General features: G+C 34.5%; 1 protein-coding gene across 7 annotated transcripts; it reads left to right on the top strand.

Annotated features, from left to right (window-relative positions):
* The first annotated feature begins 1,155 nt into the window (after positions 1-1,155).
* Positions 1,156-21,527, top strand: rgl3a (ral guanine nucleotide dissociation stimulator-like 3a). Of its 7 annotated transcripts, none has more exons than XM_058778273.1 (19): positions 1,156-1,336; positions 1,968-2,040; positions 3,048-3,241; positions 10,931-11,220; positions 12,675-12,719; positions 12,957-13,126; positions 13,204-13,358; positions 13,439-13,687; positions 14,073-14,176; positions 14,297-14,381; positions 15,873-15,950; positions 16,697-16,783; positions 16,887-16,919; positions 17,030-17,151; positions 17,328-17,423; positions 17,547-17,682; positions 19,133-19,387; positions 19,543-19,657; positions 20,119-21,527. In XM_058778273.1, the coding sequence occupies exons 3-19, from the start codon at positions 3,071-3,073 to the stop codon at positions 20,265-20,267; spliced, it is 2,340 nt and encodes a 779-aa protein (XP_058634256.1). In that variant the 5' UTR covers positions 1,156-1,336; positions 1,968-2,040; positions 3,048-3,070; the 3' UTR covers positions 20,268-21,527. The 7 variants fall into 7 exon arrangements, with proteins under 7 accessions (XP_058634256.1, XP_058634251.1, XP_058634257.1 ...); XM_058778268.1 differs by having other exon boundaries at positions 3,044-3,241; XM_058778274.1 differs by having other exon boundaries at positions 1,965-2,040.
* Positions 21,528-22,183: the final 656 nt, after the last annotated feature.

The following is a 22,183-nucleotide window of genomic DNA, read 5'->3' as shown; positions in this document are numbered from 1 at the left end:
TTTTAAGATCAAATTCCTTATGAGAATTGTTTCAAAACAACACATGATCACAGACCTACTTCACGAATGGGAACCTTATCATTAATATTCTTGTAGCATATTATGCAGAATGACATTTCCTTGGACAGGTTCACTGTCTATATCATCTACCCTTCCTGACCTTGTTATATAAGACTCTGAAGGCACTGAAGCAGATAATAGTGTAAACGGCTGAGCTGTACACCAGGGTGTGAGAGGGGGTGTGTGTGTTTCATAAAGCCTAGCTGCCATTAGCACTGAAACATGCACTTAGAGATAATATAGTTATAATCTATGGTCCTTTCTGCTCATGCCGTGGTTTATCATCCCCATTGTGTCTCTATTTCTGGCTTCCGGAATTATCAACATTAATGAATCTTTGTTCACAATTGTAAATTACAGCTATTTATTAACAACTGAAATCACTGCTGAGAAAACTGTTTTATTTCTGATTTGGCAGTAAGTCAGCTGGTTTTCTGTTCTCTCTACCATAAGTAAATCAGTAAGATTACATAAACAATATATCAAACATTGCAGAGGAATCACAGGCTAGTTAGTGTAATTAAGTCATTTATAATTGTAATATATTCATCTGTTTTGATGATCACACTTGTGCATGAACCTCACATTAGAGACTCTTTACACACAAATGTGTCTTTGTGCCATTTATTTAAATGAAGCTTTTTTGGTAAATGCCACATTCCACAAATATGGGATACTTTTGGTGGCCTCTTTAAAAAAGGCATTAAAGGAACTGTTGATAAATACCTAACATAAAACTACTAAGCATGACAAGTAGCTTGTTTTTTTTAAATTATTATTACTAATATTTTTTCACTTAAAAATGTACAGTTAAATTAGCCTAATTTTGACGTTCAATTCATGTTCGTTGTTAGAAAATTGTAAAACCACACAAACAGGCCATAGGTATACAGCCATTCCAACAAAGAAAGAAACCATAACACTCATATGTAAAAGTCAATAAGAAATATCTCAGAGCCATTACCATGGTTGTGATTCAGTATATGAATACATTGTTTTGTAACCGTCTGAATCATACACTTAATGAGCATCTCTGACATTTTCTCTGCTATTTCATAACATCTTACCTTTGCAGTCTGGCAGCCGAGCGAGGTTCACATACACGCAGGATTTTACTCCGTATGAGCGTCAAAGTTTTATCGGTTCTTTGCCAGATTTAAAAACAGAAGTGAGTTTTGCTATTAGGACGCGCTCCTGTGTTCGAAGATAAATTAAAAGGAGGAGGCGGTATGGATTGTAAATCTGAAAAGGGAGGCCTGGTTCTTTGTTTACCACGGTGAGATCGAGTTTGTTTGTAATTGAACGCTGTTTAATGGGTTTCAGGGTTTCTGCTTTAACTTGGGCAAATATTTTATGGCCATAAGACAATGTTTTGTCAATTATTAAGTGTAGTTCAGGACAGTTAGAAAATCTTAAAGTTTTAATAGAAACACCCAAAGTCTATGTTGTGATGATAGTGCCCTTAGTAGAACACACGTGGTCACGTTCTCTTTTGGAGTGATCACCCATCGTTTACTTCTCTGTTTTTGGTATCTCGTTTATTTAACGTTTTCTATGCTTGCACTTTTACTAGTTTATTCACTGTTCCTACTGACAAACACACAAGAACACTGAGCTGTACTATTATTGCTAATTATGTACAACAGAAGTGCACTGGGTGGAATAAACTGAACTGACAGCCCATTAGTTTGTGTAACAATCAGATTATTGTGTGAGTTTGTGCATGTTAGTCAGCATGGGGAAAATCAGAGATGGACGGATGAGAAATGCAGGGTTACTAGAGTTTAGATGACCTCTTAAGTTCACAGTCACGTCTGCTGAAGACATCGGACAGTGTTCAGTTTTCTGCATCAGATCATGAGGGATCATTCTGGAAGGTCATGGCATCCCCTCTCCTGATTTAGCAGAGTTCAAACATGGATTTTTAGGAGCTGATCCACCAGGAACAGACACTGGATTAGGAGCATCATCCACAGTGAGGTAATGCTGCTTTATAAAGTCTCTTTATAAATTAATTCTGTCAATTTACATGGAAAAACAAATTGACATATATGAATGTTAACAATACCCAATATTATATGATTATATTATTTATATTAATAAAATCTAGGAAAATTAATTTACAGTTGGTGCATTTATCTGCTTAATTCCATTAGTCTACAATAAATGATCAAATAAAATAAAACTTCTTCTTAATACTAAAATTTGTTAAACCCATAAGACCTTTACAGTGTTATTTCCTCAGTCTTAATCCCAATTGTACTTTAGTTTATAGTTAAAGAAATTACTTGAAATAAAACGTTAAATGAAACCAGATAAAATGTTAAAAATATATCTATCTAGTTGAACTTGCCAGGGTAACATTTCTCATTATATTTTATTTAAATTGATGTACTAAAATAACTAAAGCTATAATCAAATTAATAAAAACCAAATAGACATATATAAATAAACAAAAGGTACTAAAAATGCGACAAATGCACAACAAAGTTACAAAAAACTTAATTAAATGGGAAATATAAAAATCTATACAAAAATCAAAATATTAATAAAATTTACAATAGTATCTCAGTGATACAAATAACACTGCTGAATGCATGTTAAAGATTTATTATATGCCTGACATGTATCTGCTGATCTTGGAGGAATAAAATCCAATTTAACTTGAAGAATGAAAACTTTTTGAGTACAGTCTCTCCTAGGAAGTTGACTTCCTAGATTTATTACAGGTCATTTTACTAAATTACTTAATTTGACTAATTTTCAAAAAAAAAAAAAAAGTTAAATTCAAGCAAAGTTACAACATAAAATAAATAAGAAATATGTATGTATGTATGTATGTATTGATTCATTTATTATAGTTATTTAACTATTTATTAAGTTAGATATAGTTTCCTAATCAAAGTAGAAGCTCCACAATTCTGTTACTGAATGCTTGTTGAAGCCAAATAACATGCCTGACATGTATCTGCTGCTCTTGGAGGAAGTTGGTGTGTGATTTGGGTAGAGGATGAGGTCCTCTCTGGTGGTGTCTGGTGGAGAGAAGGGTCTGCGGGCACGACTTGGACGAATGAGGCATCTGCTGTGCCAGACTGGGCATCATGTGGATGTGCAGATGGACGAGGAGCCCGGGGTTTGGCTCAGGAGCTTCCATCTGCTGGACCTTGAGGAATGCAGTGAGGTCAGTGCTGATGGTGATCTATTGACAATTACATTTGCATTTATTAATTTAGTATGCTCTTTAATGCAAAGCAGCTGACAAATAAGCTGTATAAGGATCAAGAGCTAGCTAGAACTGAGCATGGATAGAACAACAGTTAAGCAGTAAAGAGTATATCTATCCCTTCTAAACCTCTAATGTATATTTGTTGATTGCAATAAATGAAAAATATTCCAGAGTTAATTCATACATCCACTTTGAATTCACACTACCGTTCAAACTGTTTTAAACTTTGATTTCATTTTTTTTTTTAAAGAAATTAATACCTTTATTAAGCATGAACACATTAAATTGATCAAAAGTGACTGTGAAGCATTTATAATGTTACAAAAGATTTATGATAATCTTGATAAAATGCATCACGGTTTCCACAAAAATAGTAAGCAGCACAACTGTTTTCAACATTGATAATAATAAGAAATGTTTATTGAGCAAATCAACATATAAGAAAGATCTATGAAAGATCATGTGACACTGAAGACTAGAGTAATGGCTGCTGAAAATTTTAATTTATAATAAATTCACATAGAAAACAGTTATTTTAAATTGTAATAATATTACTGTTTTACTCTATTTTGATCAAATAAATGTCTTTAAAAAATTAATCATTAATTAAAGCATTAATGTATGTTTTCATAAATAAAACTAAACCAAAAATAAAATTAGGTGGTTTAGGTATCACATCACAGCCGCACGGTTAAAAATTGTTTAAATATTTCAAATGTATCTACTACCATAGGTATTACCTGACAAGAATGTTACTAAGCATGTCAATAATGAAAAATATTTTAACATTGCTGGCATGTACATTTTTTAAGCTATTCTACCTGGCGTTAAGACCAGTGAATTTGACGTTGAAATGAAGTATTTTAATTTAATTTCTTAATTTAAAATGAAGTAAAAGTGATTTTTTTTGGAGTGTGTGAATGCACACACATCAGCGTGTGACCTCTGTCTTAGTAATGAGTGGTATTGTAAGTGGATATGCTTAAACACTTTTATCGTGATGATCGTGGTCTCTCAATAAGAGCTCAGTAGTGTGCGTCACCTATTGTTATGTTGTAGTGTCTCAGTGAGCGTGGGGTGGCCTGCTTGGATGCCATTGCACATTCACAGATCTGTGTCCGAGAGAACAGAAAGACATTAATGAACTATACCCAGAAACCAACAAACCGCTCATTGTATCATTCAGAGTGTGTGTGTGTATGGGCTTTGTAAATAGGCATTTCGTACAATTTTCACCATTATTCATTTAACGATCTGCATAGTGGCGTCTGAGTCATTTGTACTTTTCCTGGATAAAATGGGCTGCAGTTTTATTTGCCAGTGATTTAAACCTTGACATAAACAATGAATCATCACGATGTAAAACTAATAAAGAAATATTTAAGATTCCGCATTATTTTGTACGATAGGCACTAATTTAAAAAAGAAAAAATTGGCATGGGAATGCATTTGGACAAACAGTCAGATTTACTTCCTTTGATTGTTAAACTGATAATATAAAAATTGTGTTGCTAAAGGAAAGTATTTCACTTAGTCTTAGACTTTTGGATTGCTTTATAACTAACAGAGAAAAAATTTAAATAATCATTTGTATGTTTGAATGAGTTGTTTATAAATTAGATGCTGCTTTAATTGTGTGTAGCCTACATTTAGTTCAGTGTTTAGTCTCTGTCTTGTATTTTGCCCAAATTCTCATACCAGGATCTCCCAGAATTACATGGTAAAATTTCAATCATAGCCTTAATTTTCAATTTAAAATGAAGTAATGTGGATTTCCATACTTCCGCACTTGACATTATGAATCCAACTATGCCTAAGGCTTAGATTATGAATATTAATTCAGCAATGCGAAGTCGCTTGGTAAATTTCCAGAGGCGTTCCACGCAACGTAATTAACCCATTTAATCCCACAATAGTGACCGTAAAAAAGTTTTTCATTTATAAAGCTCTAAAATCCTTACTAACTGATGTTTTAGTGCACTTCCTGCAAATATGGAAAAAATAAAGGGTCTCAACGAAATATGTGCAGTTTCATGTGATTAGTGCAAATTGTCACATGACCAGAGCAGTTTATTTCTTGTTTGCACCTTGAGAAGATGATGGCTGCATCAAAGCTCCAAAATGAAAGGCTAGTATGTATGTTAACATAAAGATATGACAAAGATTTTTTTGTACACATTATCTTACGTGTCTAGTATTAATATATGAATTCGCATATATTCAGTTTTGTTGAGTGTGGACATAGAGTAAACATGTTGATGGTCACAATAGTTAGGTATACAATATAAATCCAGTTGCAGTTGTTAGTGAAAATTACACTAAAATATTGCACTAAATCAAAAATGTTGATGGTTGTATTTTTTTACCTCAGTATTCTTATCAATGTTGTATAAGGGTTTTTTATGCATAATAGTAACCCTTGAATGTGATGAAACAGTTTAAAATAGCTGGGCTAAGATATATAATAATTTTTATGACTGCAGAAATATTTTTATTCAGTACACACATTATCCCACTGGACCGACCATAAAACACAATTTTTCACACACTTTTCCAAAAAAAAAATTCCAAAAAAAATTACTGATTATGTCAAAGGGTTACTAATGACACACCATTTAGATATTTTCTAAATTTGGGAACGGGTTAATATTCATAAACTTTCTAATTAATATTAATGAGTACGTCCCGTACGTCATACTAGACGTAAATGTCTACGTATAGAGACCAACCCACTGCGGTTTAAAGCGCTTGACAGGTGCGCCGTGTGCCATATAGACAGCTAAAACACAGACATAATCATAAAGATAATCATTTTCTGCAGTCGCGGATTTAATTTTCCTTTAAAGCATTATATATTTGATGACAATAAATGTAATACTGTATGAAATGTACAGTAAGTTGAATTTATCGTCACCGAAGTTCTTAATTAAACCTCACTTTGCAAAGTTATCCATTTCCAGCAGCTCTCTAGACGTGACAGTCAAGTTTGACGCGAGCTGACTCAGGAATATAGTTCACAACGTTTTTTGCTGCGCTAATGGAAAGTCTAAACACTGCTTGATCACACGGCTGAGGAAATAGAGAGCTGAAAACATGGGAAAATGGGAGTTCACTATGGTAAGTCGCTTATTTAATTCAAAAGGACATTTATTATGTTTAATATTATTTTGCAGGTCAGAATGACTGAAGAAAAAGTGACTTTGCAAACGCGATTTGTTGTAACTTTTACAGTGTGTCGCGCGGCGCACAGTGTTCATTGTTTCTCTTCACTTTAATGCCAGAGAAAATGCAGTATTTCCTGTTCTTTCTTTTCCGGACATCCCAGTAGGCTACTGTCACAAAAACTCAGTGGGTTTACAATTAGACGTGATATTGGCTTTAAGAAAGCGTTTAATCATCTGTTGACCAGAGGTGTTACATGTAATGCGTGCTGAGGGGAGGGTGTGGTGCGCTTCACTTTTCTCTCGGGAGTCTCACAATAGAACTGATTTTGTGTTTGTTCTCAGACCCACCTGTAGATTGAAGATATTTACAGTGTCCTGTTTCACAGTTTCAGCTTTCCCTCCCCCAATCATTACCTGTGCTTTGTTCCATGGCACAGTTTTAGAGGAGACACAGGGCTTTGGCTTGGAAAGCTCTCTGTTTTGCTTGACTGGAGTTTCTGGGAAGAATTCACTTGTGATTTTCACAGCAGTTGATTTGTTGGAGGAATAGACTGCCCTTGGTTTACTTAGAAGCACAACCTTTTCCAAATGTGTGCTTTGCATATTATGTGTGTTCTGTGATGTTCATTGAGCTTTTGGCACAGAGCAGTGATACTTGAGAACAAAACAGGGCACAGCAGTGATGGACTTGACTGACAGCTTACATACGCACGTGTATTCAATACAGCAGCATATTTTCTGGTGTTGCTATACTAATAGGTCCCACTTTAAATAAGGGAAATTATCTGAATAAATAAATAAAATACATTTATGTGATGAAGACATGATGGCTGATGGTTGACATAGTTGTAAATCCTATTACAAATGATTAAATTATATATATATATATATATATATATATATATATATATATATAAAATTATAACAATATGTGACCATGGACGACAAAACCAGTCTTAAGTGTCAATTTTTCAAAATTGAGATTTATACATCATCTGAAAGCTGAATAAATAGGCTTTCTATTGATGTATGGTTTGTTAGGATTGGACAATATTTGAAAATCTAGAATCTGAGGGTGCAAAAAAAAATCAAAAATATTGAGAAAATCGCCTTTAAAGTTGTCCAAATGAAGTTCTTAGCAATGCATATTACTAATCAAAAGTTTTTATACATTTACGGTAAGAAATTTACAAAATATCTTCATGGAACATGATCTTAATATCCTAATGATTATCTAAAATAGATAATTTTAACCCTCACAATGTATTTTTGGCTATTGCTACAAATATACCCCAGCGACTTAACACTGGTTTTGTGGTCCAGGGTCACATATGTCCTATATGTGAGATTTAAGGTCTAATTTTTAATATTCACCTTTTCCTTTTGTCAGGACATATTAGAAGTGTTTCTTTTAATTAATTAAAAATTAAACAAAATGTATTTGTCTTACTTGACATATTTTAATACACACTATCGTTCAAAAGTTTGGGGTCAGTAAGTTTTTATGTTCAAAGATGTCTTTTGTACTGAAGGATCAAGAATACAGTAAAACAGTAATATTGTGAAATAATATTATTACAATTTAAAACAGCTGCTGTGTATTCAAATACTGTATATTATGAATTGTAATTTGTTTCTGTGGTGGTAAAGCTGAATTTTCATCAGCCTTTACTTCAGTTTTTAGTAATCTTTCAGAAATCATTCTAATATGCTGATTAAGTGCTAAAAGAAAGTTTTCTTATTATTGTCAATGTTGAAAATGTGCTGCTTTATATTTTTTTGAAACTGTGATACTTTTTTCATGGTTCTTTGATGAATAGAAAGTTCAAAAGGACAACATTTATTCAAAACAAATCACTGTCACCTTTTGATCATTGTAATGCCTCCTTGCTCAATAAAACTATTAATTTCTTATTTAAAAACTGACCCCAAGCTTCTGAATGGTTATAGTGCGTGTATATGTGTATGTGTATATATATATATATATATATATATATATATATATATATATATATATATATATATATATTATATTATATTATATATAACTTTTTTGCATTATGTTTAAACTATGTTCTGAGGATAGGTGATTTTATAGCTAATACAATTTTTTTTCATTTAAAAAAATCAAATAAATGTTGTGTTAAAGCATTCTAGTTGAAATCCATGATTGATTTCAGTGTGGGCATTTTTTTTAACTAATGGCATATATATCGCTGGACATCTTGTGTCTCAAGAATCAGTGACAGATGACACCATTATGCTAATATGTCCTCAAGCCAGTTGTTATGAGCTCATCTAATATTGGTTACATCTGAATTAGTCAACAACAAGCTCAACAACAACAGCCGTGTTTTGCCTGGAAGAGAAAACACTGGACTTAATTTACTCCAATGTGTTACACAGTCTGTCTTTGTTTAAAATCATTGGGGTTTTTTTTTATTCGCCCACAGCTGTTATTCATCGTGGGATATGGTATTTGCTATGCAAATAATCATGGCTTCATTTACCACCAAAGAGTATTTTTGTAAAGACAGTGCTGAGTATTTTTGGTGTCAACTAGTTATGGTTTGCCACCATGAAATACCTTAAATGATTTCTCTTCTTTCCTTAAAATGGAAATGGCAGGTCTTCTTGTGTGGGCATCTTTAAACAGTGGTGTTATTATTTTAATACTGTAAAAATGTTTGGTGTATTTGCTTATAACATGATCTGACCTCTGTATTGTACATGATTTTGTTGAAAAAGCATCTGCTAAGAAAGTAAATATAATGTACAATGCATTGTCTTCTGAAGCTAGTGAAGATAAAAATGTATTCACTCCTCCTGACTTGTTATAGAGTGGGGGAACTATGATGTCACTTTGTAGGCGAAAACCCGGAAGCGAGTTAGCATTTTAGCGCTTCCGGTTCCATCGTCCCAGAGTCAATGGGTTTTTTGAATGGGATTTTGGTTAAATCCCTTAAATAAGGTCCGTGGTTCACACAGGCTCAAGATACTTTCACGTTTTATTCTACGACATAAAACACACCAGTTACACCACACTCGTGATTTTTTTAAAAAGACGGTTGCTAAATGGGACTACAGGCGCTGTCGGAGACATTAAACGTCATCATGCCGAACAGTATATCAATTTACAGTATTTTCCAAATTGTAGTATAAATTATAGTACAATTAATTTTAGAATAACCAATGAATAGTTTCCCGCATTTTATATTGTTGTTCGACAATGTTTTTTTTGCTTTGCCCTGAAATGCAACACAAGTCTTCGGATGGAAGATGCTCGAGTTTATTGCTTTCCTACTGATACAGACTCTGGGTTCAGACCATAAGGTAAACTCATATTACTATTATTACATGCAAACACCACATTTGCCGGCTTTACGTGGTGAAAGTGAAACTTTAATGATGCATAGTGCTTAAAGCCACGTTAAAATGAAATGTTTGTGGCCACATGAAGCTGTTAGAAAACATATAGATTGAGGATTTCCTAGAAGCAAGGATAAAATAACATTGTGTACACCCACCCTAACAAAACGAGAGCTGAAATGTGGTACTTTATTCACTAAAATAAGTTTAATCTTATCATATCCAAAAACTCGCTCACTCTGCTGTTATTTAATAGATTAAATGCACTAGAATTTTATTGAAAAGAACGTGGGGATATGTTTTTAATTAATGTTCATATTAATCAAGGATTTAATGACTTTTAATGCACCTTATTTCTAAATGTACATAAATACATGGTTTCAAATGTCCTTCAGTTAAGATTATTTCATTTATTTACTATACTATTTATTACTAATGTCTCATTTCAGTTTTAGTTTTGCTCTAGTTTTGTATTTATTTCCAGTTTATATGAAAAAGTTCATGTAGCGTGGATTAAAATTCATCCACAGAGTAAATCTTATGTTAAAAATAAGTTTGAAACCGCTGTCGGGAGCGCGGTGGTGGTGACGCTGAAGGCGAGCGACCGTGGTGGTGTAGTTAATTTATAGCCTAAGTTTGGCTTTTCAGTTCTGGCGCTTTTATTTAGGCTTCAAAATTCGCCAAAGTTATATTATTTTGTGAAGATTATCTTGATGGACAAAACGTGTAAGTTTCATGAACTATGATTGAACACAGAGCTTATTTTTTTAGATAATCCAAAAGCCTATGGAAAAATCCTATTGTCTTTTTGTCGAGGAACCAGTTTCATGCTAACAGCCGATCCGCATACAAAGTGCACTGTATTTGGATAGCAATTTGCCTGTAATTTTCCAAAGAGCTCCTGTTTTGTATATTTCTTCCTGTCCAGGTGAAATTTTATGTCAGTGTCTAGCACCATTTTTGTGTTTTTCTAAAGTAAATGCTGCAGTATCAGGACTGCAAAATAGAATTTTTTTGATGACACTGTGTTTGTTTAATAGTGTTGCAGTAGGCATCATATCAAGCTTTATGATAGGTTCGATGTGTATAGCCTGATGATCTATTTGTCCAGGACCCGGTGCAGGAGTGGGGAGAGGAGGTGGAAGATGGGGCCATTTATGGCATCACTCTTCACAGAGAACCCATCCAACCCGCACCTGATGCCGCTGAGAACTCTTCTGCCTTCGGCTTCATGCAGTACCGCACACAGAAGGTCCGCAGGCTTAAAGCAGCCACTCTGGAGCGTCTTGTCACAGAATTGGTGAATCCGGAGTGCCATGACCCAGAATACATGCAAATCTTCCTCTCCACCTACAGAGCATTTACCTGCACAAATGCTCTCATAGAACTCCTGTTTCAAAGGTGAGCATACATGCTCATTTACAGAGTTTTGTTGCTGTCTCGTAGGGTTATAGGTACATTAAGCTAATATTTACATTACTGTTCAAAAGTTTGGCATCAGTATGATTTAAAGAAAAACAACAACTAAAACTTGTATTCAGACATTTATAATGTTACAAAAGATTTCTATCTGTTAATATAAATGCTTGAAAAATGAAAAAAATGTCATGTTTCCACAAAGATATTAAGCAACAAATCAACATATTAGAATGATTCCTGGATCATATGACACTAAAGACTGGAGTAATGAGGCTGAAAATTTAACTTTGCACTAAAGGAATAAATCACATTTTTAAATATATTCACATAGAAAACAGTTATTTTATATTTTAATAATATTTCACAATATGACGACTTTTACTGTATTTTTGATCAAATAAATGCAGCCCTGGTGAGTCTAAAGCACATTTTCATAAACAATTGACATATGACTTTTTTTAAATGATATATAGGGATAGTCTACCCAAACAATAATTAATTTTTTCATGTGAAATGTTTAAGCTTTTGTTTTCCGTACAGTAAAAGTGAACAGCAGCTAGGGCTGTCATGCTCCAGTAAGAACCATAAAAGTATTCAACTTGTGTTCCATCAAATACCATATAATTTTAGGAGGAATGAACCAAAATTTAGGTCCATGTTGCTTTATATAAAAACTGTAGCTAGTCATGTTTTTATTGTGCGTCAGTGACAGTTATAACTCATATGGGCTGTTTCCAAAAGCTGAAAGAAGGAAGAATAACATCAAGGTACCTCTGAATTTAATGTTTCCATAACCTTCCATCATACCTTCTTCTGGTGATTTACCACAAACCAGTGCCTTAACTGTTGGTAGGAATAAAAATGTCAATTTTTTTAATTTTAGCACATTAGACATGACATTATGTGCATTACAGGCCTGTCAGTTTCCTTTGGAGGTACCTTCATAAAGTCATTGACTGACTTCCGTTTCAGACACAGCCGCCCCTCATGTATTTTTATATGAGGGAATTTACACAGCATACATGCATTCCACAAGGCTCAGTGACTGTGAATAATCAAATGAAGGGGGAAGCCCAAATTTCTAAATTCAGTATGAGGCAGAGTATTTCCCAGAGACACCTTTGATTACTGTGGAATTATGACAGTCCATTATCATTCACACCACACAAATCAGTGACGCAGTGGAATGGAGGAGAACACCTCACATTGTAAAACAGGTTTCACTTGACTTGTCTCACGTCAGAGGTGCATTTGTTGAACCGTGAGAGTCCTTTGTGTTTTGTTGAAACATAAATAAAAGTAATAGACCTTGAAAGAGCACTTGTGACACATTTGTGTCAGAAATTGTTTCAGTGTTCATAATCCTAAACCTTCTTTTGAAGAGTTTTAGGAATGTTTTGAATAGTAACTTTAGACTTACTTTTTTGTCTCTGTAGAGAGGACATGGTCACCAATCTGGACAACAATGTCTGCGTTAGAAGGTGAGTTGAATCCACGAGTTGAATGTCTTGGAATATTTGATTCGGACTTATCAGTTGTTATATTCTGTGGTCAAATGTTGTTTAATAATGATCTTTAAATAGAAACTGGTTGTCCAGTGCAATCATTATCTATTATTAGTAAAGTAAAACTGGTTATTCATCTTGATTATTCACTCTAATTCCCAGAGCTTCATCTGAAACAATGCTGATAAAGAGTGTGTGTGTGTGTTTGTGCAGTTCTCTGCCTCGTCTGATCCGGCTGTGGTTAGACGAGTATCAAGAGGACCTTCGGGGCTCTCCAGGTCACCAGGCTCTTCGTCTGCTTTGTGTTCATCTGCGTCGTCACCTCTGTTTCAGACGTCTGGTTCATCAAGCTGATGCACTTCTCAGAAAATTTCAGACAGAAGGCAAGTCTTGAAATATGGCTAATTTAATGTGCACACACCAAAAAATCAACGCTAAATAACTTTTAATGACTCAACAGACAAGCACACAGATACATCAGCAGAAACTAGCACACCTGCTGCAGAGAATCAGGCTACTGAAGACACCACAGACAGACAGGACATAGAAGAGACGGGGAATGTACTGGCCTTCCCTGCACGAGACATTGCGGAGCAGCTCACGCTATTAGATGCTGTAGGTGTTAAGATTTACATACTGAGGCTAGTTTTTATTTAAGGCCTACTTTTATTCATCTGCTTATGTTTCTTTATTAGGAGCTCTTTGTCAAAGTGGTTCCATTTCACTGCCTTGGCTGCATTTGGTCTCAAAGGGACAAGAAAGAGAATCGGAAACTTGCGCCCACGGTCCGTGCCACCATTGCCCAGTTCAATGCCGTCACTAACTGTGTTATCACCTCTCTGCTGTGCCGTCCTTCCACATCCCCTCCCGGTTCCCCATCCTGCACTCGCAGCGGCCCTACACACAGGGCAAAGATTATTGAGAAGTGGATCTCTGTGGCTCAGGTGCGTATAAGGCCTGAAACATACTAGCAAGTACGTGAATGCAAATTGGATTCTGAAATGTGTCAGATGGAAGCACGTGTTGCACTTGTGCAGTTCTCAGCACGGCCACAAGGAGCGATATAATAGACATTATGAGGAAACACTCTGCTCAAGTTTTCAGAGCAACATTTTGCAAACAAATTTGCTGAGCAAGTTAAGATAGTTAAGCTGTTGACATGTTTAAGTCTAACTACTTAATAATGTTTAATGATACAGACATTTAAAGATATCATTACTCTGTGTTGGTACATATTTGATTCAAAAAGGGTAAAAGCCTAAAAGTTATATATATTTTTTTGTATTGTTTTAAGCTGATTTGTTATTTTTATTATTGTTTATGTTACAGGAGTGCCATCAGTTGAGAAACTTCTCCTCTCTAAGAGCCGTTTTATCTGCTCTTCAGTCTAATGCTGTTTACCGGTTAAAGAAAACTTGGGCGGCAATCAGCAGGTAGTGTCTTCTGATCCTTACACGAATAGTTGCTAAACCTGTAGTGCAAGGTTAAGTGCACATATTAAATTTGCACAACACATAGTATTACATTTAAATAGATAAATTGTGTCATTTCAGGGAGAGTATGGCTGCCTTCGATCACCTCTGCGACACATTTCCTGATGAGAACTGTGTGCTGGTCAATCGAGATATTCTTGTAGAGGTAAGTTTCACAGATTTGTCTGTTTTAAACCTGTTGTCTATACACTTTTATTCAAAAGTTTAGGGTCAGTAAGATTTTTTAATGTTTTTGAAAAGTCTGTTATGCTCACCAAGGCTGCATATATTTAATCAAAAATACAGCAAAATAGTAACATTGTAAAATATTATTACAAATTAAAATGTTGTCTATTTGAATATATTTAAAAATGTAATTTGGTATATGTTATGAAATGCATTCTTTGATTAACAAAGTTCAAAAGAAAAGCATTTATCTGAAACATTGTAATTTAATAACATTAAAAATATTTTTACTGTCACGTTTGATCAATTAAATAAAATAAAAATAGCACTTTTAGCATAGCTTAGCATAGATCATTGAATCCGATTAGACCAGTAGCATCGCGTTCAAAAATGACCAAAGAGTTTCGATATTTGTCCTATTTAAAACTTGACTCTTTCTGTAGTTATATCATGTACTAAGACCGGCGGAAAATGAAAAGTTCAGATTTTCTAGGCTGATATGATTAAGAACTATACTCTCATTCCGGCGTAATAATCAAGGAACTTTGCTGTCGTACCATGGCGCAGTGATATTACGTAGCGCCTGAAAGTAGTCCCCAGCTATATTATAACTAGGTACCTAGCTGGGGACTACTTTCAGGCGCTGCATAATATCACTGCACCTGCTGCGCCATGGTACGGCAGCTAAATTCCTTGATTATTACACCGGAATGAGAGTATAGTTCTTAATCATATCAGCCTAGAAAATCGCAACTTTTCATTTTCCGCCGGTCTTCGCCAGACCCGGAGATCGGCTGAATAGATTCCAAAACGGTAAAACTCAACTTATTAACTCTGGGGGAGTTGGAGAATGAGCCTATTTCCAAAAAAGTGGAGTGTTCCTTTAACATCATGTGTAAGAGCTGATAGCAGTGTTGAATCTCTGATAAGATAATGACATAATCTCATCCTATGGCTGCTTTTATGCCCGTTTTACTATCGTTCAAGATGCTACCAGGCAACGTTCAATATTTTCCACACCCCTTTTCACTCTAGCTCGCATGCAAAGAGTAAATCAGTAGAGCTAAATGAAGATGAGGTTAAAAAATGCAGAGCCATCTTGTTGGCAAAGAAACCATTATGAAGGCACAACATCCCATAATGTTCTGCAGTGTTCAGTGTATAACAACAAAACATTCATTGTTGTTATCTGTGCTGGCTTTTAATAGTCTATCCCACTCCTCTTTGACCTCAATCTTTATCATGCTCTGTTAAGTAATTGTACTTATCTTGAATTGTGGCATTTCTTTAGGTGTGGAAGATTGATTTTGAATGTTTTCGATAAAGTGATTTATGTAAATGTTTCTCTAGGCCAGTTGTTTCAGTGTCTCTAGTGCTCTGTTATTAATCATATGCTTATGTAAATCAGTTTCACTGTTTGCATTTCAATTTGCCAAATGTCCTGTTATCTATTTTTTGTGATTTGATTTAGGAAGGAAACCAGGCAGATGATGTAGACACTCACACCGCTCCAAAATCTCCCAGACTCAGTCCTACATCTAAGCACATGGTAAGAATCACTAGTCTTTTTCATGAAAACAAGGCCCTGCTGAAAGTAGTACATTTGTCTCATTTAAGGCCATTGGCATAAGTTGCTGTTAAAAATATTATAAATCTGTTGTTTCTGGGAAATAACTACTCTTTTTGGGAAGTATGTATCTACGCCGGCTCATTTACTGGCTGCTCTAGTTTGACTGAAGTAATTTCATTTCCAATATGAAAATCTGTCTCAATGTGAATCTGTCAACTCATTAATTAAAACACCCAAAAGGGAATTACCATAATGCTAGCTGACACGGTATGATGGAGTTGCGAGTATCACCAGTAAAGATGCGTCAACAGCATGTTTCTCTAACTGAAATATTGAAAGTGACAGTAAACATGTAAATTATTACCAAAAATGTCTGTTTCAAATAAATGCTATTCTTTTGAGATTTCTGTAATTATAAGAAACAACATTGATAATAATAAGAATAAATTAAAATATTCTAATAATTTCTGATGAATTATGTGACACTGGAGTAATGAGACTGAAAATTCAAATTCAATGTCACAGGTACAAATGAAAAAATTGAAAACGAAAAATAGATTTAAAACAGAAAACAGTTCTTTTAAATTGTAATAACATTTCACAATATTACTGATTTTACTATAATTTATCAAGTAAATGCAACCTTGGTGAGCATAAGAGACAAAAACATTCAAATATCTCGACTGTTACTGTATTTTTGCCTGACAAGTTTATTTTTCTGGCAGACCCCCTCCAGCGGTGAGGTGCCATACCTGGGCACTTATCTGACTGTTCTCACCATGTTGGACACAGCACTAAGTGATGATGTAGAGGTGAGAATTTTTTCTGACATTAATTCATATACATATACATAGTCTTTTTTTTTCAGTTCCGACACGTTTTATTTTTATGAAAACTCTCTTTTTGTGCACACAGGGGGGTCTCATCAACTTTGAGAAGCGTAGAAAAGTAAGTACAATCATCCTACATATTGTTTCAGTGAAAAGCTAGGATTTTATAACAAATGCTAGTGTGTCAAGAGTGCTGATGTGTGTTTTTCCATTCGTTTCTGTGTTCAGGAGTTTGAGATTCTGTCTCAGATCAAGCAGCTGCAGGCGTCATGTGCTCACTACAAACTCCAGTCACATCCTCACATCATTTCCTGGATCAACAGTGGCATACCTCTTTCTGATCAGAAGAGGTGAGGCACTTCTTGCACATTCTGATGATTATATTCAGTTTGATCAGTTTTCTGCTAGGAATGTTGGTTGAGATTAAATGACTTTGAATTCAAGGCAATAGTACTTTGGGTACTTCAGAAGATCAGCATCTCAGATATTTAGATACCAACTGTTAGTCTTTTTTTGTTCTCATTAGCTACGAGTTGTCAAGAGAACTGGAGCCACCAGTTGACCCCTGTCCCAGCTCTCCCAACCCCTGGAGCCACCGCCACATCACCAAGAAACTGACCTCGTGAGTGTTGTTTTGAGATGCAGTTTCGACTCATTTTGTGAAACCAGACTATTCGAAAAGGAAAAAAAGACATTTTGCTAACTTGTTTTTCTGTGACGCATGTTTCTCTTCTGCTCACTGCAGATTGCTGTCTGGCAGTGAGAACTTCTCAAAGAAGACTTTTGCTGATCAGATCAGTGTATCATCCTCTGGCTCCAGTGGCTCAGAGATGGAAGATCTCAGCAGCCCCAACCTCTCACCACTTAGATACAAAGTACAGGTAAAAAAACTGCAGACCAGAGCTGCAGACTTTTGTTATTTACTACCTCACATACTCGATAGATCAGTGGTTTTCAAACTTGTTCCTGGGGACCCACAGTTCTGCACATTTTGCATGTCTCCCTAATTTACACACCTGATTCAGATCATCAGCTCATTAGGAAAGGGCTTCATGAACTCAAATGAGTGTGTCAGATAAGGGAGACATGCAAAATGTGCAGAGTAGTGAGTCCCAAGGAACAGGATTGAAAACCACTGCTATAGATGCTACAATATTTTGTTGTAGGTGTTGGCTGTCAGTCAAATTAAAATATTTATTCAAATTAATTATGAAGTGCTGAACCCATCAGTAGAACATAATGACTTATATTTGCTGAGAAATTACATTATAAAAAGCAAAAAAAAAGACAAAATGGGGCTTTAAAAGGTCAGTATATTTATGGCTTTATTTCCATATTGTTGAACATCCAATTTCCAGAGTCCAATTTGAAATCCATTTGTTTTTGTCAATATGTCTTATGCAGATGTAGGAGCTATTCACACACTTCATTCTGTCAATTTTTTTTTACTATTTTATGTATGTACACCAGTGTTATTTTTACTAAAACTGTTAACATAGTTTTTAGTCATTGAAATAAAGCTGAAATAAATATAAATTTTTTGATGAAGAATTAAAAAAATAATAATAATTCATTTGTACATAGTACTACAACTGAAATAAAGCAAAATAGAAATATTTAAAAATTAATGAACTTACTAAAACTTAAAATAAAATTTAAACTGAAAATATAAAAATAAGTTAACTAAAAATATTAATAAATACTATAATAGTATATAAACAACACTAAAATAACACTGACGTACACATGCATCAGACGGATGTCTTTAGCTGTTGTGTGACGTCTTGCCGTATTTTCAGTGTCTTTCAGTGCTTGCGGGTTTGGGGGTTTAATTAAATGGTACTTTTTTATTGCATTATTTATTTGTAATTAAATGTACTGAATCTATAGGCCTAAATCTGATAGGTCTAATATTATCTCAAAGCTTATTTTGACTACTCGTTTATAATAAGGCCTTTAGCTTAGTAAAATCCATTCAGGTGTTTGTGATTTTTTTTAAGGTTTCACCTTAACCTTGCAGTCACAAAGTAGTTGTTTGCACTTTCAACACAGAGCTTCAGTGAAGTTGACACAGAACACAGTGTATTAGATAATACCGCCAGCCTGTAATGTTTTACATTCGACACATCATTTACCAAAGTATTTATCGCTTGCAATCTGTGTTGCTGAACACCTAAAAGAAATATACTTATGAAAGAACAAGTTATCTTGTATACCTCATACTGTCAGTTGCCACCTAAATTATATGTGGAAAAACCTGTGCTGTGCTCATAACAGACCTCTTACAGATTTGTTGGGGTAAACAATCTTTCTCCATTCCCTCATTCACAGTCTGTATCCTGTCAGGACATCTCAGTAGACACACCCACCTCCTCTCTGACTCCGCCCAGCTCTTTTCGAAGATGCCTACAGTCAGATATGTCTGCCCTGAACCCTGACAGCCCCTCCCCTACTTCATCATCATCATCTTCATCATCCTCTCCTTCTCTCAAGCATCCCATGTATAACAAGCAGGTCGCTGATTCTTGTATCGTCAGAGTCAGTGTGGAATTTGGCAACAACGGAAACGTTTATAAAAGTATTTTGGTAAGTTGACTTTAGTATTTGGTGATTTCTGTGGTGTCCATGCTTCTCATCTTTTTTTATTTATTTATTTTACATATTTCTAGTGGCAATAAGTCTGTGGCTGTCAACCCCAGCGACTCTAAAGTCTTGAAACTTTATCATCTCTTTATTTTTAGATAACCAGTCAGGACAAGACAGCTCAGGTGATTCAGAGAGCTCTGGAGAAACACAACTTGGAGGAGATGAACTGCCAAGAATTTAGTCTCACACAAGTGCTTTCCAGTGACAAAGGTGAGCTTGTTGATTTTATGTTTGACACTGAAACTCAAAGCTGTTTTCAAGTAATTTTAGTATTATTTATATACTATCAAAGCATTCGTTAATATTTATATTAGCTTTTATTTTTGTTATTTTGCTATTTATGTGCATTTGACATTTTTATTAGTTTTTAAAAATATTTCAATTTAACTTTAATTTATTTTAGTAATTTTAATACTTCACTTTATTTCATTTAGTTTCAACAATTTTCATGCAATTTTATTTTTATTTTTTATTAACATTATATATTAATTCAGTTTTTTTTTGTTAATGTTAATGATAATAACACTCATTTTATGTATTTATTTAGGTGTAAGCATGATTTTTTTTTATGATCATGAAATACATAAGTTCAATATTGTTATGAATAGCATATGCTTTTTTTAAACTTGTGTATTTAGCACTCAATAAATTAGTCATTTTTTTTATATCAGAGTTGCTGATCCCAGACAAAGCCAACGTGTTCTATGCCATGTGCACCACTGCCAACTTTGACTTTGTGCTTCGCCAGCGTTACAAAAATCTCAGCAGAGTGCCTGGCTCATCCTGGAGTCCTGGAGCAGTTCTGAGGTCCCGCAAGTAACAGAACCGTGATGACAACCCACAACATGGTGGCATAATACATGAAAACTTTAAAAGTGAACAAAGACTATATAAGCACATGGACAACTGTGATGAGCGGGTGACTACTGGATGTCGAAGCTCAGATAAATTTAAAAACAGACTGATGGATGCATCACTGAGCTCTGAAGCACCCTGGAGTCACAAGTTATGACAACATCTCACTCAATAATGTCTCATTGACAAATTACAAGGAAACTGTAGCACAGCTGCCACAACAACAGTTCTGATTTAAAAACAGTTAAAACTGGAGGAAAAAAGACTCAGAGCATCTGAAATGAAGACGTAGAGAAGTTGCAATAATTGGCCACATCTACTGCCAGTTTATTCAGAGGTTTTGCTTTGGAATGGGAGGAAATGGGAGGTCACACACGTGATACCTGAGTTTTACTGAGAAACATCTGTTTGTAGGTGGATGAACACATTTCTTTTAAGTAAGACCTACAAATGCCAGCTTTTATGTAGCTAATATTCAGCGATAGGTAAAAAAAAGTTTAGATTATATTTAGGTTGTTTTCTAAGTGACATAATAAAAATGTTGATATAATATATTTTATTTAGTTTTAATATAATTTTAATAAAGATCACATTATTTTAATTCCAATATTTTAATGTTTTGATGCATTTCAGTTTTAGAGTATTTAATTTAACTTTTATATGTGCTAATTAATCTCTTTTGTTGTTCTGTGTTGTTCTGTATAGTGCTGTTTCCTTTCAGCTCTCTCTTTTTAATTTTTAGCTGTATTTATGTGCAATAATCTCAAACCTATAAGCTGTTTCATCATGTTTTAAGATTTTTGGCATTTGTGCCTGATCTTTGTCCGAATGAAGGATGCTTGCACTTCTTGATCACTTTGTTTTCTGAAGTTGAGTATGTTAATTAGTCCATATTGGATATCATGTGACTTTCTGAGCAAATGCAATTCTGAGAACTGAAGAGCACTGGGTGCACTAGATGAATCTCACCGACTGTGTATGTGTTTTGTGAAAGTTAAAGTAAGTTAGTTGCTGAGGTATGTGAAATGTAAGTGCTTGGTGTTTGTGAAACGGTTTGCTGCTAAATAGTGGTGCAGGTGTAGTGTTTCTTGGAAACTACAGCAAGTGTTTTTGCCAAATGGAAGGCGGCCTGAATCAGCATTAAAAGCACACTTTTGCTTTTTGCACAGAAAGCCACAATTCCGGACTGAAATGTGTGTCTGTCTTTGTGTCATTAAAAAGTTAATTGGCACTCAGTGTTGTCTGTTTTGCATTCTTTGACTTAAAATAATACATCACTTTTTGATTGTTTAAAATATGCTTCCATTGTGGTTTATATTTGTGGTCATTGGAATTACACATTTCAGAAGTTCTAATTGCTATGTTTTGTTTTTAAATGTAATTTTAAATAGAAATAAGATCTTCATGCTATCATGACACTGATTAAATGTGAAATTTAACTTAAATACGAAAGTAAATAAAGAAACTTGACACTAATGGAAATATATAAATTTATCAAAACTATAAACAAATATATATATATATATATATATATATAGGGGTCACCTGACTCGGTCCTGGAGGGCCATTGTGCCTTAACACACCTGCCTGGAAGTTTTAAGTATACCTAGCAAGACCTTGATTAGCTAGTTCAGGTGTTTGATTAGGGTTTGAACTAAACTCTGCAGAACACCAGCCCTCCAGGAACAAGTTTGGTGACCCCTGATATATAGTGTTATTATGATGATGAATTTAATTAATACAGAAGCAGAACAGCCAATGATTAAAAAAAAAGGAGCTGATGTGGTCAGATCTGACGTATTTTTGAAGGCCCTTATGTAGCTTTTTTTCTATTAATATAATTTGAAGCAGGAGCAAAACCACCTTAACTCTTCTTTTTTG

Source organism: Onychostoma macrolepis, chromosome 06, assembly GCF_012432095.1.
Source record: "Onychostoma macrolepis isolate SWU-2019 chromosome 06, ASM1243209v1, whole genome shotgun sequence".
In the NCBI taxonomy this organism is placed as follows: Eukaryota; Metazoa; Chordata; class Actinopteri; order Cypriniformes; family Cyprinidae; genus Onychostoma; species Onychostoma macrolepis.
This window is presented reverse-complemented; position numbering and strand designations above follow the sequence as displayed.